Genomic DNA, 27,940 nt, shown 5'->3' with positions numbered 1-27,940 from the left:
GTATAAAATAACCGATCCCTACTTATCTCCTATGACACTTGAATGCAGCATCACTTCTACAGCCAGACGCTGTTAATCGAACGCCTACCCCTCAGCAGAGGAACTACAAGATGGCGCAGGCAATATTTGAAGTGCTTGAAGGTACGGATAATTTTCTTAAAACCTCGTCACTGCAACTACATTAAACGTAAACGTCTATCATATGTAATGCGAATGTAACGCACCTGTTTGGCTGTGTAAAAATGTCTATGCAGATTGCTGCAAACAGCTATATATTTGGTTGTGATTATTAGTCAAGACATCCCAGAGGAGGGAGGGGGTGTCTAGGGTTGTAAACAAACAAACAGATTCGCTGCTGTAGACGCTGTAAATTATGCTACTACAGATTGCACGGGTTAGTCTCATAACAGGCACCCGATTTCAGTAGGGACGTCTAGTGTGTCTAATTGGCGTTGAATAGACAATTTATATACCTTACTATATACTATGATGTCTCCCCCCCCCCGTCTCCTAGTATCACCATGATATTCCTATGCTATATGAACTTGTGTGTGATGTATTAATAATGATTTTACCATACAGTGTTTTCTTCAATCTCTAACGTATTAGCTAATAGCTAACCTACCATGATATTCCTATAGGGTCTTGTCATTCTTGCTGTGAAATCTGTATAGTTTCCTTCTCAAATGTATTATAGGATTATTACCATAGTGCATTTTTCTTCTTTCTAAGGGCCCTCACAAATCAGCCCCTTGTTGTTTCATGTTTTATCTATGCAAGTGTTTGCTGTTTTGATTGATTTGTATTGTGTGTATAACATTGTTGTATGCTGTTTAACATAACATAACATTGTATGTTGTGTGTGTGTGTGTGTATAACATTGTTGTATGCTGTTTAACATAACAACATTGTATGTTGTGTGTGTGTGTGTGTGTGTGCATAACATTGTTGTATGCTGTTTAACGTAACATAACATTGTATGTTATTTTTATTGTGTGTGTGTGTGTGTGTGTGTGTTTAACATTGTATTTTATGCATAAGGCGACCTTGGGTGTCATGAAAGGCACCTAAAAATAAACTGTATTATTATTATTATTATTATTATTATTATTATTGTTATTATTATTAGTATTATTAATTACTCTGGATGTATATTCACATTCAGATGAATATCATTGCTTACGTTTCTGGCAGTTTAATACCATAGGTAGGATTCACAGTAGTGAGCGACTGTGAGCATTAGATCCTAACTCTAAAGTCTCTTCTTCACCCTGCCTCTCCCTCTGCATCAGGCATGGACAACCAGACTGTATTGGCGGTCCAGTCCCTGCTGGATGGCCAAGGCGGAGTTCCCGACCCCAACAGTCAGACGGTCTCCGGGACGCCCACCATCCAGTCTATGGGTACGTTCGCTAGGTACATGACAGCGAGTCACTGCAGCACTGAAAGGTAACAGGCATATTCCAGCCTGAATGCAAATATCGAGCCTGTCTAAGGGTGTAAAGCGCTTATCCACAAGGGGGCAGAAATGAGTGGCAAAACAAGACATTTATTTTTTATTATGAAATGTATTTGAAGCAGGGTTCCCACAGCTTCTTAAACATCCAATTCAAGGACTTTCCAGGCCCAATTCCTTCAAATTCAAGGACCCGTCTGCAAAAACCCTTTCCCACATTGTGAGAATTTGACATTTTCATTTTTTGACATTTCCATACATTAGAAACTCTCCCCTATATATAACCTTTTGAATGACTGAGATAGCTCTCTCAGATAAAAAATTATGAGTATTTTAATGTGTTTAAAAGGAAAACACTCGAAACATAATGAGAAACATAATGTTTAAAGTCATTTTTCTCAGTAACATCACAGGCTAAATTACTGGCTTCCGTAGGAGGACTATCATATCTTCGGACCTGCAATCGGACGTCGGAGACGGGTAGGAGAGCGTTTTGAACAGCCGCTCCCCCCCTATTGCCATGGAGCTGAGTGTGACCCTAATAACTGCAGGAGTGTACTATAGTATACAGAGTACAGTAGTAGGGTCACTTTGGGGCTAATTTATTGTATACTGTTACATACGGTTTGTTTGCCTGTGGTTCTGCTGCAACAGACACAAAGAGAGACAGTGTCATCAATCAATAACAGGTTATGCAACAGACACAAAGAGAAACAATATCATTAATAAATAAACAATTATTAGGCCTTTGCCATTCAAATAGTAATTCATACATATCACTACAGGTACCTGAAATTCAAGAACAACAACATTCTATATTGCAATATATAACACCACCACCAATAATTCCACCACAACTGTAATATTAAAGATACATCTTCACTTACATTTGACTTCACGTTCACGCACAATTTATGTCTATTTTCAAAAACGTTCAACGCCTTGACCCCCCCCTTCAAATTTACCCAAACCTTCAAGGATTTCAAGGACCTGTGGGAACCCTGAGCATGAAAATGCTTAGCCCCAACGTGATCCTGCTACTATACTCCATATATACTCGTGCAGCAGTCAGGCTCACACAGCGTTCTCATAGGCAATAAGGGGGAGCGGCTGTTCAAAACGCTCTCCTACCCGTCTCCGACGTCCGATTGCAGATCCGAAGATATGATTGTCCTCCTACGGAAGCCAGTAATTTAGCCGGTGCTGTTAAAATGATACTGCCGCGTGAAACAACCGTTTAAAAGCCGTCTTTCCACAGCCTGTGCTGAATTGACAGCAGGGTGTGTTTGATCTCACTATCATGGTGCACCGCTTGCACGCGGCGAGCAAACAACACATGACGGCGGCTCAGTCAGTGATCAACGCAAATCCAGCGCACCCGGGAAGCAAAACATGTCATGAAATACTCAAACTCCCAAGGTTCCTGTCGGCACTAGGAAGCTTCTCCTCTCCTCAATACAGCACAGGCTGTGGAAAGACTGCTTTTAAACGGTTGTTTCACGCAGCAGTATATCATTTTAACATTCACCAGCTAAATTACTGGCTTCCATAGGAGGACTATCATATCTTTGTATCTGCAATCAACGGGTAGGAGAGCGTTTTGAACAGCCTTTCCCCCTTATTGCCTATGAGAAGGCTGTGTAACCCTGACTGCTGCACGAGTATATGATTATAATATACGGAGTACAGTAGTAGTAGTAGGAGTAGTAGTAGTAGGAGTACAGTAGTAGGGTCACGTTGGGGCTAGAAAATGCGTTGAATTTTGTGTCGTTCGCCTCTCTCCGTCAAACCTCCATGGTTCTCCCTCCCACAGACGACGAGGACGTGTTCCTGTGTGGGAAGTGTAAGAAACAGTTCAACTCCTTGCCGGCCTTCATGACCCACAAGAGGGAGCAGTGCCAGTCCAGCGCCCCGTCTCTGTCCACCGTGTCCCTGGCCTCCACCAACGCCTACACCCCCGTCCCCTCCATCAGCTCCGGGCCACAGACTGCGGCCAACAGACAGGTGAGGACAGAAGGGTTTATATAGAATAATGATTGGTTGATTGATTTTTTTGATTGATTGATTGATTGATTGATTGATTGATTGATTAAAAAGGTATGCATGGATGAGCATTTCCAAGCTGACGGGTTACTGGAAAGAGCGTGACTCCAACTCGTTAACAAAGGGGACGTTTGGTCGCTCGCTCACACTGGCATTTTGAGCCCGGTGTCGGTGAAGTGGTTACAGCAGCAGTAGTGGACTTAGCTAACGTAGCTAACAGCTAACTAGCTATTTAACATACAGGTGTACATACACCTGTATGTTAAATAGCTGAATGAATAGGCGGGACCTAATCTAACGTTACTGATGATGCATTACAGAGCGCTGCAGAAACACATCAGGGGCCAGTTGCACCAAGTGGTCTTAACTATGCCTGGTCGTAACTCCTACATCGACCAGCAGCCAATCAGGTGTCCCGGACAGTATCTGTCCTGAATAACCCCAGTGGACGGGCGTGGTTACAGACCCTGAAGAGTGTGACAACTGCGTTTCATAATTCATATGGGGCTGGATTTGATAAAAGGCCAATATCAGCCCCAGGTTATATTGGTATCATATCAGTGTACATGCTTGCTGTTGTTTGTGTATCAAATACATAACTTGTAGTGTGTGTGTGCGTGTGTGTGTGTGTGTGTGTGTGTGCGTGTGCGTGCGTGTGTTATTCCCCACTCATACACCAGGTGTCCACCTACATCACAGTCCCTCCCTCCCCGCTGACACACACTCTGGTCCAGGGCAACGTGCTGGTCAGCGACGACGTTCTCATGTCGGCCATCTCGGCCTTCACCTCCATCGACCAGCCCATGGCCACCATGCAGACGCCTATACAGGTCAGAGACCAGTGGTCTTCTTCAACAAGGAGTCTGTGACCCCCAGGGGTCTGCAGAGGTACTGCAGACCTGTGTCTGCCCATTTTTGTCAAAGTAGTTTGTGAACAATTGGGTGGCTCACCTGGCTCACCTCATTTTTTTTTTGCTTAAAAATGTAAATAAAAATGTATTTTAGACACACACACAAAAGTAAACTCCAAGCATTAATAAGCTACTTTTGACTACAATGATTTACAAAGCAAACCTGATGAAGCAATATTCAAAATGTTTTGTTCACTCCGTGCTTTTCTAATGTAATCTATTAATGAATAGAAGTGTCTGATATCCTGGTGTGTGCTGGATTATAAATGTTATTATAGGCCACGCTTAAAATGCGACGCAATTTGATTTCTTTTGAATGGTAGGGTGTCCCTGCTCTGTTTCTCTATAGGGGGTCCCTGCTCTGTTTCTCTATAGGGGGTCCCTGCTCTGTTTCTCTATAGGGTGTCCCTGCTCTGTTTCTCTATAGGGTGTCCCTGCTCTGTTTCTCTGTAGGGGGTCCCTGCTCTGTTTCTCTGTAGGGGGTCCCTGCTCTGTTTCTCTATAGGGGGTCCCTGCTCTGTTTCTCTATAGGGTGTCCCTGCTCTGTTTCTCTATAGGGTGTCCCTGCTCTGTTTCTCTGTAGGGGGTCCCTGCTCTGTTTCTCTGTAGGGGGTCCCTGCTCTGTTTCTCTGTAGGGGGTCCCTGCTCTGTTTCTCTGTAGGGGGTCCCTGCTCTGTTTCTCTGTAGGGGGTCCCTGCTCTGTTTCTCTGTAGGGGGTCCCTGCTCTGTTTCTCTATAGGGGGTCCCTGCTCTGTTTCTCTATAGGGGGTCCCTGCTCTGTTTCTCTGTAGGGGGTCCCTGCTCTGTTTCTCTATAGGGGGTCCCTGCTCTGTTTCTCTATCAACCAAGGGGTCCTTTCTTTGGCTGGGAAAGGTTGAAGACCCCTGGGTAAGACAAGAGACAGTGGATGGTGATGTCAAGAATCTTCAGAAGGTTCGGGAAGAAAGTGTTTGAAAGTCACAGAGATTTACTCACATGTGATTATAAAATACTTACTAAAATCCTGGCCATCAGATTGGAATCCATAGTACCAACCATTGTGCATTCTGACCAAACAGGTTTCGTAAAGGGTAGGCAGTTGTTTCACAATTTGCGCCGCCTTTTTAATATAATATATTCTGAACACTCAACCCAGTCACCAGAGATTGTCATCTCATTGGACGCACACAAAGCTTTCGATCGGATCGAATATAGACACCTATTTAAATGTTTAAGCAAATTCGGATTTGGCCCAAATTTCATTTCCTGCATTCAAACACTGTATACTCTGCCACAAGCATCGGTGAGGACCAACAATATTCAATCTGACTACTTCACCCTCCACCGGGGGACGAGACAAGGTTGTCCTTTATCTCCACTGCTTTTCGATCTCGCCATCGAACCATTGGCCATAGCTCTGCGAAAAAACAATGAGATCAGAGGCATCACCAGGGGTGGTCTGATCCACAAAGTTTCATTATACGCGGATGACCTTCTGGTATATATATCTGATCCCGAGACCTCAATCCCTAAGTGTCTGGACATTATTTCACAATTTGGTGTAGCCTCAGGCTATAAAATCAATCTAACAAAGAGTGTACTATTCCCGATAAATCAGAAAGCACTGACAATGACATTTAACTCATGTGCATTCAAAGTTTCGACTGGCCCTCTAACATACCTGGGAGTCAAGGTAACGCGATCCTACAAAGAGCTGTTCAAACATAATTTCCAACCAGCCATAGACAAAGCTAAGAAGGATCTCAGCCGCTGGTCAACTCTCCCATTATCTCTGGCTGGCCGCATTAATTCAATTAAGATGGTTATTTTACCCAAATTTTTATATCTGTTCCAGACAATTCCAATTTTCTTACCAAAATCATACTTTAAAGACTTAGATAAGAACATAAGTACGTTCATTTGGAATAAGACCATACCACGCGTTCGCAAAGCTGTGTTGGAGAGGTGCAAAGCAAACGGGGGTCTGGCACTGCCAAATTTTTTATTTTATTATTGGGCAGCTAACATCCAAAAAATAAATATCTGGTATAAGTCCTTTGTAAGTGGAGATGGCCCAATTTGGTCTCGTATGGAAAAGCAGGCGTGTTCACCAATCTCCCCGGCTTCTATGTTGTGTGCTCCGCTGCCAATGACTGTAGGTGTCCATACGGATAATCCTATTGTGAGAGGTACCCTACGCATATGGACCCAATTTCGTAAACATTTTGGGCATACGCAAGCCCTGGAGTCCATGCCTCTTACCTTGAACCCCCTTTTTAAACCTTCTTTGACAGATACAGCATTTCAGTTCTGGTATGGAAAGGGAATACGTTGTGTGGAGGACCTTTTCATTGATGGGACGTTTGGTTCCTTTGATCATTTTGTTAAAAAGTACAACTTACCACAGTCTCACTTTTACAGGTACCTACAAATTCGCGATTTCACCCGCACACATTTCTCAACATTCCCATCTAAACCTCTGGCTTGCCCATTTGATGAGTATCTGAAACTTAATCCCTATTTACGAGGCTGCGTATCAAATTTATATTGTATGATTCAAGAAATGGAAGACTATTCGCTGCACCACCTGAAAGTACAGTGGGAGGAAGACTTGGACACGGAGCTCTCTGACGAAATCTGGAAAAATGCTATCAGTAAAATACATAAATCTTCTGTCTGTATCAGACATGGGGTGTTACAGTTTAAGATACTACACCGCTTACACCTTTGTAAAGCCAAACTGGCTCGGATATATCCTGGCTCAGACCCAAATTGCATCAGATGCCATCAGTTTCCGGGTACTCTGGGCCACACGTTTTGGACTTGCCCAAAATTGTACACATTCTGGTCAGACATTTTTAATACATTCTCATATATATGTCAAAAACAGATTGACCCGGATCCAATTACTGCAATATTTGGGGTTGCCCCTAGCAACAGTGGGATATCCAGACATCAATCAGATCTAATGGCCTTTTCAACATTACTAGCTCGCCGGCTTATTCTTTTTAGCTGGAAATCACCCACACCTCCATCACACTCACGCTGGATTCGTGAGGTAATGTCATTTCTTAAGCTAGAAAAAGTCAGATGTACAGTCCAGGGTTCTCTGGAAAAGTTTGAAATGACTTGGCACCCCTTCTTAGATTATTATGATAAGGAATTTGACGCAAGAACTTTAGATTAGTAGCCCCCAACAGCTCTACCCTACCCTCTTCCCACCTCCCTCTTGTTCTTTCCTTGTCTCTATTATTATTATTATTTTGTTTTTTTTGTTTGTTTGTTTTTGTTTGTTTTTTGTTTTGTTTTTTACACTTGGTTGTCATTGCATCACAAATACTCAGGACATTGTATACACGTATGACATCATGCAACCTTGCACTTATTTTGTATTGTCTGTCTTCTATGGGGTTTGCTTTTTCTTGTTTGTATTGTTTAAAAACGAATAAAAACAATTTGAAATAAATGAAAGTCACAGAGATATGTTAGTTAGCGGTTCAATAGTCTGATTAAAGAAAATGTATATATGTAATAGTAGGAAGAATAGAGTTGAAGGAATTTAGATGTTGGCACATGGTTCACCAGACCCCGAAACAGCAGGGTGGGTTCATAGATCTTCTATAGACCCTTCTCACTGGGGCCATTTTGTGTCAAAAAGGCGCAGGGTAAACACAGGCGCAAGCAAAACACTAACGTCACATGTGTGTCCGTTTGTAGCACGAGGTGTCCGTTTGGAGCATAATGAACTGCACCGCTTACTTCAGCACCTGGGTGGGATTTTTTTATTACAACAATAACTTTCAAGCATTTACAGTACACCGTCACACACACACACATCCATGGCTGCTGGCCTGGTGAGACAGTATCCTATAGTATATTTGGCAAACGGCAATGAGAATCACTGGAACGTTTTGAGAGGCTTCGTTCAGTCCTCGTGCTTCAGCTCTCTGATCTTTTGCTGGTGGCGGTCAACCTCGCGCTGCAGGCGCTCTATCTCCTCCTTGTGGTGGTTGATCTCCTCTCGGTGATGCTGCCTCAGCGCAGCCAGCAGCTCGTGCTCCTTCCGCTTGAAGTACATCTCCTCCTCAACGGCCTGCCTCTTTCCCATGGCTCCACCTGCCGCTCTGATGGCTCCTCCACCTCCACCTCCTTTCCCTGCACCTGCACCCAGCTCACCCAGCTGCTCGGACATCCTCAACTGGGAGGTCACAAAACTCCTGACGCAAGGCCTCAATCTCGCCATATTTAACCCCAATCCTGTTGGCGGTTGGGGGGGAACGGTCGTACTTATAGCCTCTGCTGGGATGGATTTATGGCATCACTGATGATGTCACAATGTGATGTCACTCCAGCAGTTGTGATGTCACCACTGAGTGACGTCATCAGTGATGATGTCACCAGTCAAAAGAGTCGCGACATCTCCATTCACTCCAATGGACCTGTTTTTTACTCTCAAGAGTTCCAGGAAGTAAGGTCCTGGATTAAGCAGCACTGTCGAGTTGCAGCAAAATGGACAGTTTGTGTTGTACTTTGAAAGTTTTTTTTTTTTTTTTTAATCAAATTGTACATTATCAGCTTTATTTTAGCATTCAAAAGTAGCACGAGACCCATTCCTGGCTGTTCATTGGCTAATGAGTCTTGCATTTTGGTCCTCCGCTGACGCAAGTCAGTCTCTAAAGGACACCATCACCAGTGATGTCACTCGAGCAATTACAGTCTGACTACATAATAGGGCAGATTTTACTACTAAACTAGGCATCTCGCACGTTCGATTCCTAGGCTTAGTGGCAGGTAGCCTTGCGTCCAGACCCTAATGATTCATTGGTGCTGGATACCAGGCAATAACTGTCCCGAGTTTAAAACAAAATCATTGCGGTGCAACCTATCTTGATCTCCTCCAACTCTCATGTTTTTCGTTCTCAGAGTAACCTGAGCATGCACACGACCGGCGTGTCCTACCTGCAGCACCACCACCACCACCTGCATCACCACCACCTGCACCACCATCCCCAGCACCAGCACCAGCACCAGCCACAGCCCTCCCACCCCCTCCCCTCGGGCCAGACGCCCCCCCACCCACTCCCCTCGGGCCAGACGCCGGCCCACTCCCTGCCGTCCGGACAGCCGCCCCAGCAGACGCTCTCTTCCCAGGTGCCGGCGAGCCACAGCAACTCGGTGGTGCAGGTCTACAGCACGCTGCCCCACATGGCCGGGGGCGGCATTGCGGAGATCCACACCCTGGGCCTGCAGTCGTTCCAGCCGGTGCAGGTGAGTTAGGGTCTTTGGCCTGTTGCGATACGCTTTGAGGCAGGAGGTCACACAGTCATGACGTCAGGGTGGGACGGCAGGTTTAGCGCTAGGTGGCGCTCTAGGGACATACTGACATTCCACATCCGCGGTGCAGGGTAGGGTGATCTCTGATAGGGTGCTATCTAGGGCTGGGTTACAAAAATCGATATATCGATATTGAACCGATATTCATGTCAAGGAACAAGTATCGATACATAAATCCCAGTATCGATCTTTTAAAATGCATTTATTTTTTATTTTTATAAACATAGGCTATAATATTATAGGCGGTGTGTGGTAGTTAACACGTTCACTGCCAACGACGTATTAATACGTCAAAAATAATCCAACGGTTGACTGCCAATGACGTATTAATACGTCAAAAAAATGATTTTTTTTTTTTTGACCGTGGGATGTGCATCTAACCCTTTTACATCTCTTATATAATTATTGGAGCCACCGAACGTTTACAACCCATTCCACCGAGCCACTAAGTGGCAACAGTGCTCAGCTGACTACAGGAAGGCAAGCAAAAAGCAGCCATTCTCATGAAAATGGATGGGGGAAAACGCTTTCGTTTTCGCGCTGATTGCTGGCGATGCGGGATTGCAAATTTGCATAATAGATTACAGGTGGAACACACTTTGAAACACGCAGCATAAATATGACCAGAATCGCAAAAGCTTCTCTCAACCAAAACTCCAAGAAGCGAGCGAGTCCATCCAGACTTCCTCAAACAGCGGCCGCGCAGACAGGCACAGGACAGCAGCAAAGCAGTGAGACTGGTGACAAGCTTGTGACGGCCGCTGCAGCCAAGAAGAACGCCCACGGAGGGAGGAGTTGGAAGCAACTCTCGCTCTCTCTCTCTCTCTCTCTCTCTCTCTCTCTCTCTCTCTCTCTCTCTCTCCCTCCCTCCCTCCCTCTCTCTCTCTCTCTCTCTCTCTCCCTCTCCCCCTCTCACTAGGATTAAACCTAGTGCGTCTCCCTCCCGAGAGGGAGGGAGAGAGAGAGAGAGGGAGGGAGAGCGAGAGGGAGGGAGAGAGAGAGAGAGAGAGAGAGAGGGAGGGAGAGCGAGAGGGAGGGAGAGAGAGAGAGAGAGAGAGCGAGAGGGGGAGGGAGAGAGAGAGAGAGAGAGCCAAAAATGAATGGTTAAAGTGACTGTTCTATCGAATTTCACAAAAAGCCGTTTATCTCTGAATAATTTTTCTGACGCTGAAACCATGCTGTATTCAACTGCTAATGCTTACATAACTACTAACTCTACAAACTAACTCTTTTAGACAGAGAAAGCACACATTCTATTAGTTCTTTTGAGATATTGTGTGTTCACAAAATCTTAGCAGAAAAGAATCCTCGGGTCTTGAAAGATGAGCCAGAATCCTCAAAAAACCCCTCTGGCAGAAGCTAACTACAGTAAAAAAAAAAACGTCTGGCAGTGAATGTGTTAAAACATAGTTTCCAACACAAGTTGACGTTTATTAATGTTTGTAGTTGAAACAAAAACATAAATACTGTAGCACCAGCATGTACACCAGATGTACAGACCTCAAGTCTGTTTGCACTATAATGTTTGTGAACTGGAAATGTTCATGAGCTGTATTTTATTTTATTTTATTTACAAAGCATTTATACTTTATGAAACACTGTTTACAACATGCTGCTGTTCAATGATTCTGTTGTATAGTGGAAATCTAAATTAGTTTGGCTTCTCACAGAAGACTGTAAAAAAAGATAAGATGTTGAATGACTATGTTGGTCATGTTTAAATAAAAAATAATTACATGATGTAACTGCTTGCTTTATGGTCAATTCTTAATGTAAATATTAATATTTTTTAATAATGCACCAGGTTAGAGGGTTCCTTGTTGTACAATTTACAGCATTAGTTCTTTGAGAATCTCTTCCATTATCAAAGCAAAACTGGTATTGTAACTAAAATATCGATATCGAATCGTCTCGTATCGTATCGGAAATCGTATCGACTTGGAACCTTGTGTATCGGAATCGTATCGTATCGGGAAGTCAGTGGCGATACCCAGCCCTAGTGCTATGAGAGAAGCAGCAGCGCAGATAATGAGGAGTGTTTGCTAACGGCGTGGCCGCGTCAAGTTGGATGGATTAACGCGACAGCAACAAGATAGTGGACTTGCAGACTTCACCACACTTCACACACGTGACACAGACATGTGTACAAGTCCAGGCCATAGAGGTAATAGTACCAGACATTAATGTAAGTGACGGTAGCCTGTCTCTCTCACTCGCAGACCTGACGCGATGACATTGAACACATCACGGTGCATACGAGTGAAGGCCGCGAGGGTTACCCGTTTCTAGCCTACCTCGTTGAGGTTGGGGGCGACGGGTGATTCGCCAGACTGGTTCCCCATGGACCCCCTGTGTGGGATCCCGGGGCACAATACCTCTTACAAGCATATAAGCAACTGGTAGCACGACTTAATACTGAATGTTGATCATGTGTTTTTGTTTGTTTTTTCTTTTGTTTTCCTGTGTCTGAGCGTGTTCGTCTTGTTCGTATATTGTTCAGAAAGTTTTAAAATAAAATATTGGGGGGGGGAAAAAGTCTGCGAGGGTTGGCTTGCACCTTACTCTCTGGTTGTCCGTGCACTTACGAAATACAGAATAAAATGTGTGTTCATTCCGGCCGTTGACCTGGTGTGTCTCCCTCCCTCCCTCAGGTGCCCAGTCAGTGTGTGGAGAGCCAGTCGTACACCGCGCCGCCTGTCTACAGCCCGGGCAAGCAGGCCACCAAGACCAAAACCTGCAGCATCACCGCCAACCTGACGGAGCTGGGCGACTTCGAGAAGGTCATCATCCCCAAACGGCTGAGGAGCAGCAAGAAAGGTCCTGACGGAGCCACAGGTCTGCATAAACATAAAGAACGTTTTTGTTTTGTTTTTACATTTGGGGCTTGTGGGATCATTTTAAACAATAGAAAAAGATGGCGGGAAATGATTTGAGGTAGGTTTTCGACCGATATCAATATATTTTGGAGTGAAGCGGCCAATAAGTGATATTTTGTGCTGATGTTCAAAATCATAACATGTGACCATATCCATGCCCTGTTCCATGTTCTCCCCGAAATGGTATTCTTACCAGGGTGGAAACGCCTCTGAAACAGAATTTAGACACTAAAAGTATATTGAAACAAAGGTCTTTCCCATAGATAACCAGTCTAATCTAATCTATCAATTCGACAATAAATATGTAATTCATCAAATATCATATCCTATATCTGAGGTGGAGGTGGAGAACACCGCATCGCTCATATCTGATTTTTCATCATGGACAAATCAATATATCAGTGTTTGACATGTTTATTCTTATCAAAGTAAGCTTGACATAACAACCGACTTGTCAAAACCTGTGGTATTGTCCCTTTAAGCGTGTCTCATGATGAAGAAACCCCACTACATAATGTATACTTAAATTGAATATATATATATATATATATATATGTATATGTATATAAATAATATTATAGATATGCATTTATGTTGCATTTCACTCATCAGCAGAGCAGCTGAAAGGAAAAGGTCCGAAGCTGAAGTGCAACTTCTGTGAAAAAATCTTCTCAAAGAACTTTGACCTTCAGCAACACATCAGAAGGTGAGTCACTGCCCAATCATCCCATTTCAAACTTCAACTGCAACTATCTAATTTTTTTAATTGGTCTCTTCCATGGACTATGTCTATTCCTTTGACTTCTGACATTTTCTTGTTACAGTCACACAGGAGAGAAACCGTTCCAGTGCATCGTCTGCGGCCGGGCGTTTGCCCAAAAGTCCAACGTCAAGAAGCACATGCAGACCCACAAGGTACGTCATAGTCTCTGATACTATTTTGATATATAAATCTGTATGATGTTAAGTCGTTCATACGATTACTCCCATATATGACGTGAACGCAACATACTGTAACTGACGACACACAATATAACAGCTGTCCTTACCTTGCAGGTGTGGCCTCTGGGTGTGGCCAACACAGTGTCCAGGTTACCAATCACAGTGAAGGTGATGCCGGTGTTATCCAATGAGGAGGAGGGCGGCGGGGAGCAGCAGCAGCAGCAGCCAGGGGAACAGGAAGAGGAGGGGCCACAGCAGCAAAACAGCCAATCACAGACAGAAGAGGAGGTAGCACAAACAGGTAACGTGTGAACTGCTGCACACTGATACATCATTGTGCATATATACAATATATTGTATATACAATATATTGTATATATACAATATATTGTATATATTTACTCGATTTGATTGCACTTGAAACTTTGTGATTGTCTTTAGTTATCTTCCTACTTCTTATCTCTGTATATTGATGTGACCGCTACGCTGCATACAGACACTAAGACAAATTCCTCGTATGTAACTTGCATACTGTGGCAATAAATGTGATTCTGATTCTGATTCTGATCTACTTGGTCAAGTATAATTTCAGCTTTTGTAGATGACACATTTCACATAACAAAAGATCCTAAAGTCATTTGGAACAGTGTGTTATTATAACATGTCCTGTATTTATCTGCAATACAAAATGCAGTCATAGTGTTTTCCATTCATTAATAATTAATAATTATTATTATTCATTATGCGCTTGTTCGGGGCGGAAGGCAACTGGTGAGAATAGCGTAATCCTCTCACGTGCTACATCCTGCCGGTGAAGCTCCCCGCTGTCGGGTGAAAAGAAGCGGCTGGCAAATGCGCATGTGTCGGAGGAAGCGTGGTGCTAGTCTACGGCTCTCTACAGATCGGCAGAGGGCGGAGCAGCGACCGGGGCGCGCGTATCCGTTTGGCAACCCAGTTTCAGATTCAGATGATTGGTCAACCCCCCCCCCCCCTCATACGCTTGGGCTTTCCGGCTGTGCAGTTCGATGATATCGCTGCCCTCCGCCAAGCCTGACAACCAGGCAGGCACGCCGGTCAAAGAGACCTCTTTCCCCCGAAGTCAAGTGTTTCCCCCCCTCGTTGCATAACGAAGCCAGGATGTGCTGCCTGCGCTCCTAGTTCTCTGAGCCACACATCTCCAGGGGAAGGAGAAATGGGGGAAACGGGGAAAACACATTTGACTTCGGGGAAACTTTGAGCGGTGCCTCAGCCTGCCTGGCTGTAAAGAGAGGCGTTGTGCAGCGGAGTCGCCTCTGCTGTTTACGGTAGTGGGTAGTTTGTTGTCAGTGGTGGCGGGGGACACTGACACATATGGCGGGGAAGCATGTGTGCGCGTGCCTCGCTTATGAGCGTATGAGTTCGGAGGTGTGGCTTGCTTGGCAGGGCGGCAAGGCGTAGTTGGCGTGCGGTGGCGACCAATCGAATGAGTTCGGGGCGTGGTTTCATCTGAAACTGGGTTGCCAAATGGATACACGCGACTGGGGTAGCAGGAGGGGGGGGGGGGAATTGGCCAAGTACAATTGGGGTGAAAATGGGGGGGAAATCAGAAAGAAAAAATAATAATAGTGATAATAAATTAGTAATAAATTAGTCTTTGCACAGAAAAAAAAATAAAGTTAAAGGAATCAGATGTTTTCACTGGGTTTCTCATAATCGAAGTTCGACCATTTTAACCCATTATGATGTTTACATGTGTTGACCCAAAACTGGGTTACTTAAGTAAAGGAATGAAGAAGCACTGATCCAGCATCAGATTGACAGCTCCAGCCCATAACACTGCCCACCATGCTTGACTGCAGAAGCTCCAGGGGAGGCGGAGGAGAGGGCGCCGGAGGGCCAGGCCGATCAGGACGGTAGCCAGGGGGAGGACATGCAGAACGCGCATCCGCAGGTCCAGATCCAGTCCAGCCAAAACCAACAGAGCCAAGCCCAGACCCAACAAATCGTGGTCATAGACAGCTCCTACCAGTGCCAGTTCTGCGCCAGCAAGTTCAGCACCTACTTCCAGCTCAAGTCCCACCTGACCCAGCACAAGGGGGAGCAGGTGAGCAGAGTGGCCTACAGGTTAGTTAGAGAGACTCAAGTTACGCTCACTGTGGAGGTGCGCTCGGTCGGAGGGGAGGGTAGAAATGAAGTGACAAACTATGGGACGTCCTCACCACTCTATAACAGCAGGAACTCTAGAACATGCAGGTTGTCAATACGTCCAGGAAAAGTATTTAAAATGTCTTGAATTTTATTGTCTAAACTCAAGGCCTTTAAAAGGTCTTGAATGCAGTTAAACCAAGAATGTTACATTACATTACGTCATTTGGCAGATGCTTTTGTCCAAAGCGACTTACAATAACACATTTTTTGTCAGCAATAGAGCAATCAACTATGCAACACAGTCTATGACAGCTACAACTTCTGAAGGAATAGTGGTAAAGTTGTTGTTTTTTTTGTTTTTTTTAGAGAGAGAGAGAGAGAGAGAGAGAGAGAGAGAAAGAAGTTAGTTCAAGAAGGGCCCAGATGGAGCCTGAAAAGGTGTGTCTTTAGTCTTTTCCGAAAGATCGACAGTGATTCGGCCGTCCTGACCGAAGGTGGAAGCTTGTTCCACCATTGCGGTGCCAGGGACGAGAAGAGTCGCGATCGGATGTTAAGTCAACCTAAATCCAGGTGTAGAGATCTGGTTTCTCCATGGATTGTTTTTGCGGTGAGAAATCAGCCCAGTCATGCAGATCTGTTCTGTCAGAGATCTAGTTGTGCTTGTGCAATATTGGTCTTATGTTTCATTCTATCTGGCATTAAAACAGCCTTACAAAGTCTCAGCTTAGTACAGTGTTGGGGGTAACTCATTACAAAAGTAACATATTACATGTAATATATTACTTTTAGCAGTAACTCAGTAATATAACTTATTACCAACAGGATTTCAGTAATATACCTGAAAGGTATATTGAGTTACCTTTTTTTCAAAGCAATAAAGATAAAATCATTTAATAATCAAATTGTGTGTTTTTATGCAAATAACCACTATAGATGACAATAACAAAGGAAGAGGATAAGATTTAGAATTTTGGATTTTTTTACACTGACTTCAAGATGGTTGAAATTAGTTTTCGGGATGGTAACGGAGCGGCGATGTCATTCTGCTACTGCTGTTGTTTTGGCGAAAGTAATGCAAAAGTAGTGTAATTAGTGTAAAAAAGTTACTCTACACAGACAGTAATATTGTAAAGTAACTTATTACTTTCAAATTAAAGTAACTAGTAACATGTAGTATATTACATTTTGAAAGTAACTTGCCCAACAACAACTGCTATTAAGTGGTGAGTATATATACACAGTATGTTTAAAAGCCAATCGCTGGCTCTCCGCAGGTCTACAAGTGTGTGCTGAAGTCCTGCTCCCAGACCTTCCAGAAGTTGGAGCAGTTTCTGGAGCACATCCGGACGCACCAGGAGCAGCTGACCTACCGCTGCCACCTGTGCAGCAAGGTGTTCCCCTCGCTGTTCGAGTTGGGCGTCCACCAGTACTCCCACTGCTTCTGCCCGCAGCAGAGCACGCGCAAGGAGGCCACGGTCTACAGGTGAGCCAGTGATGCTGTATAGAGACACTGCGTAACGCGTCATCATTCAGAAGCCACGCCCAAGACGGGGGAAAACAGAAAGCCCCCCTCCAATCCTGGCGTTCTCCTATGTCGCGTGCATGGTTGCGTGTTGCAGAAAAAGATCGTATATACGGAAGATGAACACTCCAACTTACTTCCTTGACAGCTAGATCCACATTTTCTTCTCGCCAATTCTCAATGGCTTCCTTGTTTTGCTCAGGAGTACAAATTTTTTTTAACTGGCGATTTTTTACATTTGTTGTCTGCGCAGCCCACCACACAACAGCTTTTAGCTATGTTTAATTAAAGGAAAATTACGCTGGTGTGTGGAAATGAACAGAGCCTTTCCCCCGTGATGGGCGTGGCCTATTTCATGCAGTGTCTCTATGGGTGACTGACACTCCATTCAACTGCGCGTGAAATCGGTTAATTGCTGCATGCCTAGATCACACTTTTGACTGTGGGCCTCCCCTCAGACGAAGCTTGGAAAATGGCGCAGTTACCCCCCCCCCCCCTCATAGGTTGAGGCCACGTCTTGTCATAGACAGTCCGCATGTCTGGGAACGCCCACAAAATGTTAAACGGCTGGCGCGCGAGTGGGGTAAAACCGCCCATATATCTCCTGGGCTGACTCACCAAAAGACGGTGCTGCGGCTCTAAACTACAGGTTTGGGGATTCTAGAGCAGAACACAAGACGTCTGCTCAGATGTGCGTTTACTGCGGTGGTTAAATCCCCGATCGCGTTTGCCTGGGCTGGGCTATCAGCTGAATTCTAACTTTGCTGAATGGATAGAAAGGGGGAATTTACCCCACCCTGACCCCGCCCCCAGGCTAACCCAGCGTCTATTGTGGGCGTTCCTAGAGCCTGTATGGGCTTTCCCAGACATGCGGACTGTCTCTATTAGTTTACTTGCTTAGTTTTGCTCAATTCCTGGATGCCTATGGGGTCAAATGCGTTAAAATAAGGTCTACCTGAAGGCATTTCTTTGTTTCTGACTCTGGGAAAGTGGGGAAAAAGTGTAAAATTCCCTAAAACGACTGTATCTCTGAACTATCTCTTTAACCAAATCACACACATTTTACACAATTCCCTTTTGATAACTAGCGTAATAAAAGAAAATCGCTTCCATTCACTGAGCCTCCCCTGAAACTGATGGGAGCCCCCCTGGGGAGGCCCGCCTCCCACTTTTGAAGACCTCCACATTACACCACTGATCACACTGCTTCAAACATGTTTCCCCATGATTGGTATAACCATTATACGTTATAACGTACATGTTGCTTTGTCCTTCAGGTGTGTGAAATGCCAAAGCAGATATTCCACCCAGGAGGCCCTGGAGCAACATCTGCTCACCGCCTCACACAACTTCCCCTGCCCCCACTGTCAGAAGGTACAGCACACACCTCATGTTCTACTGTCCTGTAACGTCACATGTGTCCTATGGGGACATACTAATACATATGGTGGGTACTTGACTGTGCACTGATTAGTCTCGCTGGCCAGCCTCCCCTCCCTTCCGTGAGAGTCGTCTGGCTGCACGGAAACAGGCAACAAGGATAAACCCTCCCCTGCTCTACAGCTGCTCCCCATTGGCCGGATGTCCGCTCCCGGCGTATTATTACAAACTCTGTCATTGGCTCCGACCACGTCAATCAGAGCGGCTTCCGCTCCCTCCTCCCTGTGTGTCGCTGTAAATAGTGCCCTGCCGCCTCAGTGAAAACAACAACGCTAACTAGCTAGCAAGCTAACGGCAGAACCCTACACGCTAGCTCGTTGCTACACGCTGGAAACGGCAAGTTGGATTGTTGGAAACTATTTTCCAAGGGCACTGCCGCTAAGCGCCGCCCATCGCAATCCCACTATGGAGACCTGCGGCGCCAGACTCCTCGGACGGAAGGGAGAGGAGGCTGGAACTATGAACTGATTGACCTTCACGTCTTTGACACATTGATATGACCCTGTGTCGTGAGATTTGAGGCTTTGCTACATGCGGTTCTTGTGTTTCTGCATGGCATGTTAAGAGTCGGGTGCAGTCTCTCCACAACTCTGCTCTTTCCCCGGGCCATGCAGGTTTTCCCGTGCGAGAGGTATTTCCGACGCCACCTCCCGACCCACGGCGTGGGAGGCAGGTTCAAGTGTCACACCTGCAAGAAGGCCTTCAAGACGGAGCACTACCTCAAACTGCACACACGCATTCACTCAGGTCTGACCTTATAACGTGTCTCTGGTGTATACACAGTTACCGGTAGTTAGTTAGTTAGTTACTTTATTGACACAATATTAAAATATTGGGGGTCCAAACAATAAAAATCAAAATAATCAATAAATGACAAGATAGAAATACTCCATCATTAAATCACAAATACAATATATTACAACATAAACATTACAACACACACACACACACACACACACTGAGATCTGTCTGCCTGGCCAAACCACCATTTGCATGTCACCGGGGTCTCCTAATATTGACAGAACATCCTTTCAAATGGACAGCAAACACCTTGTCTGGCTTCTTCCCCATCCCAGCCCTTTGGAGCCTTGGAGATGGATTGCTTTAACTTACTGTGGACCCGCCTCCACAGGTGGTTTGTGGATTTTGCACTATAGACTTTATTCGATTGACGTCACTCACGTACGGGCACGCCCACCGCCGCCATATTGTCGACATAGCGCCGCAGCTCTTAAAGGATGGGTTTTCCGTGGGGAATATGAATATATATTAAATCTCACGCCCCTAAGGTTTTCGAATCCGTTGAAATTTTTGAAATTGGATATTCACTGCCAGAGATATCAAGCATCTCTCACATATTTTTTGGGCCAGCCGACGCGTTTCGCGTCATCTGGCCTAAGTCCGCCTTGCGGAAGTCGTGCACCTATGAACTACAACTGTTGTTGGCCATGGTCCCGCCTCTAGAGGTCCTCCACGCCCCTTCAGAGGCCTTGACCAAAACAAAAACGCAGCCATCTTGTCAACCGCCTAGCCTGCTGTAGCTAATATTAGCTTCCCATAGTTCCTTGCAAAGAGACCATTATCTCGGGAACGGAAGCACTAATCGACACGGGACTGGCGGCATTGGAAAGCTCGTCAAATTTTACATCTAGTAGTAGGTGGGTTGAAGTAACGAAATCAACGCTGAGCAATGTACCCGTTTTTACACATTTTTACAGAAAATAGTTACAACATCAGATGCGCGTAACTCCTACGAAAATGCCTTAAAATGCATGAAAATTTTTTTATGAAGACATCTCCCGACATATATACTACCGTTTACATTTGGTGCAATTTGGAGGCAATTTATTTTCGATTTATTTTCGATTTATTTCTTCTTCTCTCCATGTCTTCTCTCCATGTCTTCTTCTTCTTTGAGTTTTATGGCGGTTGGCAAACATATATGTGCATTACCGCCACCTACTGGAGTTTGATATCAGCCAAACGCCTGAGGGGTGGGCATGGAAACGAAGGCCACGCGAGCCCAGTGCATTGTGGGAAATGTAGTATTTCGAGTCCCCGCACCCCCCCCCCCCCACCACCCCCCCCCCCCACACACACACAGAGTGGATTTCTGGTGATATCTCAGGCTGTAAACAACCAATTTCAAAAATTTCAACGGATTCTAAAACCTTAGGGGCGTGAGATTTAATATATATTCATATTCCCCACGGAAAACCCGGCCTTTAAGTGACAGCCTATGTAAGAGCAGAGTTTATAGGAAGCTAGCCGCCGTTAGCGTTACCTGTATCGTTCCTGTTGTGTTCGGATGGTGACCTGCGTTACACGCGGCTGTAGTAATGACAGCAATAAAGTCCCCGTGGTTTGTTTCTATCTCTACCGTCCACAGACGTGAAGGGAGCGAGACGGAGGATACGTCAGCAGCACAGGAGAGGTGTGTGGATAGTTAGGAGAGACAGGTGAAACTTTCTGACAGCTCCTCACAGCAAAGTCTGTTCACCTCGTTTTTTCTTTTGTTTATTATTACAGGCATTAACGGCAGCATACAAACAACAACTGTGGGTTTTTTATTGCTGTCATCACCATCGCTATTTTGTAATGGAACAGAAACGACAATAAGGCCGTTACTAGTTGTCAGCTGCAGCAGCGCTGTGTGCGCGCAGGACGCTATGTCAACAATATGGTGCCGTCCAGGGTTAGCGAATAAGGTCTATTGGATTACAATCTATCCAATCACAGCAGATGCATGTTAACACAGATGGAAGGTTATTGAAGTCCGCTTGAGTCTTTTTTTTAATAGTCAGCTCATGGAACTTCACCTGTCAAATCATTAGAAAACCTCTCATTTCCTGTGTGGTAGAGGATTCTTCCTGGGAAAGACCTAGCAGACTCCGGCTGTTTAGAAGAATGGAAAAGTGCTCAGTAACTCGATACAGGTTGAATCACTATTGTGTTATAGCAGTCAGAAAGAGTGGAGCAGACATTTATTCATATGAAAATAGGCTCGTTTGAGTTGACTGCCGCCTCACCTGGAAAGCAGACGAGAGCAGTCAGGCGAGGCGTCAACAAGTCGAACACCCCCGACTGCACACTCATCGTGCATTCCTTTATAACTGGGAACTGGTAATCTTACCGGTTCAAAGTTCATGAGCTGGGACGGTGACGTCACCAGAGCTGGTATTTCCCATTCCAAACTCGTAGGAGCCTCAGCAGCCCCGACGTAAAAAATCCAAGATGGCTGCGCCGCGCAACAACAGTAGTTATAATCGTATAAATGCTATTTAGCACTTCTGTCTTGTTTGTGTCTCGTTAAATCAGCTGTACACACAGCACGGCCTACTTCTATCTGTGTGGACATGAGGCTGCAGTGTTTGTATGCGCAAAATGCCACGAAATGCCTTGTTATCAACTGTTATTGCTAACAATGGCTAGCCTGGCTAGCGAGTGGATCTGACCAGTGAACAGTGAACTTCCCAGCTCAACTTTTCTGCAAATGGAATGCTAACAAAAAGGATGTGACGTCATTTAGCCTCCACATCCCAGTTCTTTTGCGATAAAGGAACGCACGCTGCTTTTCTTCTTCTGCAGTTTTGTTTAACAGCGGTTTGTAAACACATTTAAACAGGCATTAGCACCACCCACACTCACTGCTCAAATGACCCAGCCCTTCAGATAGACCCTTCTCACGGGGGGCCATTTTGTGTCGAAAAGGCAGGATGAACACAGGTGCGAGCAAAACACTAATGAGGGTTTCCATCTTCCATGATTGGACGTTGGAAACCCTCATTAGTGTTTTGCTTGCACCTGTGGACGCTGCACCAGGTGGACGCTAGATGATGATGATACAAAGACTCACACATAATCTTATACAAAAGAAATGCAACAGCCAAATGACAGCCAGAAGAGAAAATATATGAAAGAAATATGGAAATAATATCTATCATACATCATGAGCGGGCTGAACCGTAACAAGAGCAATAATGATAGTGATGGTAATAGTGACACCATGGCAAAACTGCTCGAAATGACATCGTTATGACATCATCTGAAGAACCAGGAAGTTCTGTGAATGAACAGTGAGCTCTCGCTCCGGGCAAGATGGAGAAAAGTTCAACACTAGCATATGCTACTACCGATTTTGTAATTGCACAAAGCTGGTTGAAAATGGGCGAAGTGGCCCTTTAAGTCATGTCTGTTATATCTGAACAACACTAATATATCTTTAAGTCATGTCTGTTATGTCTGAACAGCACTGAATCCACATGAAGCAAAGTGAAGGTGTCTGTCTGTTCTCCAGGTGAGAAGCCGTACAAATGTTCCCTCTGTGAGGCCACGTTCAACAGGAAGGACAAAGTGAAGCGGCACATGCTGATCCACGAGCCCTACAAGAAGTACAAGTGTCCCTTCAGGTGAGACTCCTCCCCCTCTCTGACGCCCTTCAGGTGAGACTCTTCCCACTCTCTGACGCCCTTCAGGTGAGACCCCTCCCACTCTCTGATGCCCTTCAGGTGAGACCCCTCCCACTCTCTGACACCCTTCAGGTGAGACCCCTCCCACTCCCTTCAGGTGAGACCCCTCCCACTCTCTGAAGCCCTTCAGGTGAGACCCCTCCCACTCTCTGACACCCGTCAGGTGAGACCCCTCCCCCTCCCTTCAGGTGAGACCCCTCCCCCTCTCTGATGCCCTTCAGGTGAGACCCCTCCCACTCTCTGACACCCTTCAGGTGAGACCCCTCCCACTCTCTGACGCCCTTCAGGTGAGACCCCTCCCCCTCTCTGACGCCCTTCAGGTGAGACCCCTCCCACTCTCTGACACCCTTCAGGTGAGACTCCTCCCCCTCTCTGATGCCCTTCAGGTGAGACTCCTCCCCCTCTCTGACACCCTTCAGGTGAGACTCCTCCCCCTCTCTGAAGCCCTTCAGGTGAGACTCCTCCCACTCTCTGACACCCTTCAGGTGAGACCCCTCCCACTCTCTGACACCCTTCAGGTGAGACCCCTCCCACTCTCTGACACCCTTCAGGTGAGACCCCTCCCACTCTCTGAAGCCCTTCAGGTGAGACCCCTCCCACTCTCTGAAGCCCTTCAGGTGAGACCCCTCCCACTCTCTGAAGCCCTTCAGGTGAGACCCCTCCCCCTCTCTGACAGCCTTCAGGTGAGACCCCTCCCACTCTCTGACAGCCTTCAGGTGAGACTCCTCCCACTCTCTGAAGCCCTTCGCTTCCTTCCTCTTCCTCCCTTCCCTCCTCCCCTTTCCAATATATCCACCAGTCAAAGCCTGGAGAAGATCATTTGTTCGGTCATGTGTGTGAGTGTGTACTGTATGTATATATGTATGTATGTATGTATATATATATATATATACATATATATATACTGTATATATATATATATATATAACTGCATGCCAGCTGCACCAGCAGGCTCACCGGCCCTTTGACGCTGTAGCATGTTTGCCGTATTAGACTGTGATTACTGAACAACTGCAACTTGTTGATGATGTTAGCGGTGGTCTTTCAGGCTTCTGATCCATACAGTTTAAAATACATACTACAGCATGTGCTGGGACGCGTTATCAGTGATGTTAGCTGGGGTCGTGAGGTGTTTCGGGTCTGTCAACATCATACACCCTCGCCCAGTAGACCCAGCCCGAGGCCGATTAAGACCCCGACCCGCGTCCTGGAAGCAGCCGCTCACGGATCAGCCTTCCTACTCTGTCTGCAACGTTGGCCGAAATATTTTTGGATTTCCAGATCTTGTTTTAGATGTTAAATACTGTTCTTCCTTTCCCGATGCTTGCCTTTTTCTCCATCGTCACATTATTTTCAATGTAGCTTTGTATGTGTTTTGCCCTCAGGACACATGTAGGCTGCACTAAAGAATTCAACCGACCAGACAAGCTCAAGGCACACATCCTGTCCCATTCTGGTGAGTGAAAAACAACCGAAACTAAGGCCATGTTCACATTACAGGCAAATCCGATTTGCTGCTAAAGTCATTAATCATCATTATCTTGATTGGTTTCCCAAATCAGATTTGTGGCAGTGTGGACACACTCCCAAATCAGATTTGGGAAACCAATCAAGATAATGATGATTAGTGACTTTAGCATATCTTGATTGGTTTCCCAAATCTGATTTGGGAGTGTTTCCACACTGCCACAAATCTGATTTGGGCAAGTGTTCAAGTCAGATCTGTGTGTCCAGATACAATGAGCCAACATACAATGTTTCTGGCAGTGTTTGCATGTCTGCTCTCTGCTCTTCAAGTCCCCGCCCCCCTGCAAAAGACACTCTCAAATCTGATTTGGGTGATCAGCGCGTCCACACTGAAGTCACATCAGTCCAAAGCAGATTGGAAACTACCTCCATTATGTGGTTTGGGACAAGTGACACAAATCAGACTTGGAGCGTCCAGACTCATAAAAACCAATCTGGATAGAATCATTAATAGGTCATTATAAAGTTCACAAATCAGATTTGGCCTCCTAGTCTGAACATGGCCTCAAACCCCAGTCTGCAGTCAAGTGCCTGTTGTTACTTACCTCCAACTCCTCCATCTCACTGTGGTGACTCCTCTCTCTCCCCTGCAGGTATCAAGCCCTACAAGTGTCTGTTCTGTCAGAAGGCGTTCAGCCGCAGAGCCCACATGCTGGAGCACCAGCAGTCGCACACGGACAACTACCGCTTCCGCTGCTCCGCCTGCAACAAGGGCTTCACCAGACACAGCTACTACCGAGACCACAAGTGCCCCGCGGCCGGGACCACAGCCGGGCCCGGGGGGTCGCGAGCGGAGGGCGAGGAGCTGGGAGGAGGGCCGATGGGGCGGGAGAAGGACGGAGAGGGCGGCGAGCGCCGGCGGAGGAAGAGGAGGCTGGCGAGGAAGACGCAGAGCCTGAGGACAGAGGAAGACCAGGGGTCAACGGGCAGCGAGGAAGACCAGGGGTCAAAGGGTAGCGAGGAACTGGACAGGGAGGAAGAGGAGGAGGAGGAGGAGGAGGAGGAGGGAGAGGGGAGGAGGACTGAGGCCGCCATGTCCGACGAGCGGACCGAGAGAGGAGAGGAAGACGAAGATGAAGGGGCGGAGGAGGACGCGGGCGACACACTGGAGCAGATACAGAGGGACGATCCAAACAGTTTGCGGCAGCCATGTTTGTAGTCCAGGCAGTTTGTACGTGACACATTTCCTGGACTTGGACCAGCAAACAAACTGAGTCACACATTGTTTAAAAACCTCAAAATCTGTGTCTGGGAAAAGACTTGTCTTAATTTGTTTTAAATTAAAACGTTATTTAAACTATATATACTCATATTTTTTTTACTTTCTCTGTAAAGGGTTAGGGTAAGAAAAATAGCAGTGGGCCTGATTTGTGCATTTTCTTGTGCACAAATTTAAGCCAGAGTGTGTTATTTATAAAATGGTGTCTTGATGTCAAAATCAATGGGTACCATCATGTTCTTCAAATTTACGGTATATAACCAATATCCTTAAAGGGACAGCTCACCCTAAAATCCAAAATACATATATTCCCTCTCACCTGTAGTGCTATTTATCCATCTATATCGTTTTGTGTAAGAGTTTCTGCCTTCTCTCCAATACAATGGAACTGGATGGCACTCGGCTTGTGGTGCTCAAAGTACCAAAGAAATACATTTGATAAACTCAACAGCAATGTCTCTTTCCAGAAATCATGACCCCGTTACTCAAGATAATCCACAGACCTTGTTATGAGCAGTTTCATGGAGGAACTATTTTCTTTTGTCCAAACTACAGCCGCTAGCTGCTAGCTAGTTCCTACATGAGACTGCAAAAGAAAATAGTTCCCACATGAAACTGCTCACAACAAAGTCTGTGCATTATCTTGAGTAACCGGGTCATGATTTCTGGAAAGAGACAATGCTGTTGAGTTTTTCAAATATATTTTTTTGGTGCTTCGTGCACTACAAGCCGAGTGCCATCCAGTTCCATTGTATTCAAGAGAAGGCAGACATCTCTGCGGCCGATATCTCCAAAACTCAGGCAACTATCCCAAAACGATATAGATGGATACATAGCACTAACAGGTGAGAGGAAAAATATGTATTTTGGATTTTAGGGTGAACTGTTCCTTTAAGAGGAGAAGGAACACTGACGGACCACGTAGCCTACTGACCGACCACACACTGGTGGTCCGGACCATGGTCAGAGCGTCTGTACGCTGACTGCAATGCATTAAGAGGAGAATTAACACTGACGGACCACGTAGCCTACGTGACCGACCACACACTGGTGGTCCGGACCATGGTCAGAGCGTCTGTACGCTGACAGATGCATTGTGACGAGAAGGAACACTGACGGACCACGTGACAGACCACACTGACCAGCTGACTGACCACACACTGGTGGTCCGGACCATGGTCAGAGCGTCTGTACGCTGACTGCGATGCATTAAGAGGAGAAGGAACACTGACGGACCACGTGACAGACCACACTGACCGACCACACCAGTGGTCCGTGGTACAGTGACAGACCACACCAACTGGTCCGGACCATTCGCTTTAGCACCCCCTAGTGGTACAGACCAATGGTCTGTACAGACCACTAAAATGGCTACAACCCCTGCTGGATTTTTCTATAAAATATAATGAAAACCACAAAGATGAACTGTAAAAGACCACAGGGGCGAAAAACAACTATTTTATAGTCAGTTTTATTGCAACGCTCAGCAGCAATGCACGAATAAAAAAACATTTACAAAAGTCAGATCTTTAAATATTCAGACTTAAACATTCAAGATTCAAGGTAGATTGAATAGCCATAAACATGTTACAAGCCAGGAATTTGTCTTTGTGCATTATGCAGCGCAGCAAGCACAGGAATAGGACGAATCAGCGTGACGTCACTTGACACCCAGAAATGCGGAACCCAGCGGCAGTTAACCAGTATGAATTGTGCCAAACAAACGTTAATATCTCAAAAACTATACATCACATCGCTTCTATTTTGACATTCTGAGTGAGAGCAGAAGTAGCTCAAGAGTTTGCTGTACAGTATAATATATGCATGTCGTGTTAAAGTTGTGTGAAGTTTTTCAAATGTAAACAGAGTTAGCTGGCTAGAGTCAGACAATCAAGCCCTCGCACCACTTGGGCTCCATAGAGTTCCATTGCCGTTGCCACCCAGTGACGCGGTTTGTTTACCAAAATGCTGCTTGGCTGATCCCTCGTATAGCAAACACAAAAGCAAAATATGAAGCAGATAATCTTCAAATTATAAATGACAAATGACATATTCCACTATATGTATGTCCAGGTCAGAAGTCCAGTCCTTAATG

At 45.6% G+C, this 27,940-nt stretch overlaps 2 protein-coding genes across 2 annotated transcripts; one reads left to right on the top strand and one right to left on the bottom strand.

The window, feature by feature from the left end:
- Positions 1 to 106: 106 nt before the first annotated feature.
- znf341 (zinc finger protein 341) lies at positions 107 to 27,938 on the top strand (the record flags this gene model as incomplete). The annotated part of the gene is made up of 17 exons (XM_083656910.1): positions 107 to 141; positions 1,293 to 1,403; positions 3,270 to 3,460; positions 4,180 to 4,329; positions 9,313 to 9,657; positions 12,375 to 12,558; positions 13,212 to 13,305; positions 13,424 to 13,514; positions 13,656 to 13,842; positions 15,380 to 15,624; positions 16,943 to 17,151; positions 18,468 to 18,564; positions 19,245 to 19,377; positions 22,928 to 23,039; positions 24,485 to 24,555; positions 25,220 to 25,579; positions 27,919 to 27,938. Exons 1-17 carry the CDS (start codon positions 111 to 113, stop codon positions 27,936 to 27,938), a joined length of 2,631 nt encoding a protein of 876 aa, XP_083513036.1. The 5' UTR covers positions 107 to 110.
- Positions 8,315 to 8,632, bottom strand: LOC310794398 (ATPase inhibitor, mitochondrial-like; the record flags this gene model as incomplete). The annotated part of the gene is made up of 1 exon (XM_083656394.1): positions 8,315 to 8,632. The coding sequence occupies one exon, from the start codon at positions 8,630 to 8,632 to the stop codon at positions 8,315 to 8,317; it is 318 nt and encodes a 105-aa protein (XP_083512520.1).
- Positions 27,939 to 27,940: the final 2 nt, after the last annotated feature.

This window comes from Poromitra crassiceps, assembly GCF_964638095.1.
Source record: "Poromitra crassiceps genome assembly, chromosome: 20".
Lineage (NCBI taxonomy): Eukaryota > Metazoa > Chordata > Actinopteri > Beryciformes > Melamphaidae > Poromitra > Poromitra crassiceps.
The sequence above is the reverse complement of the archived record's forward strand: the minus strand, read 5'-3'. Positions and strand labels throughout refer to the sequence as shown.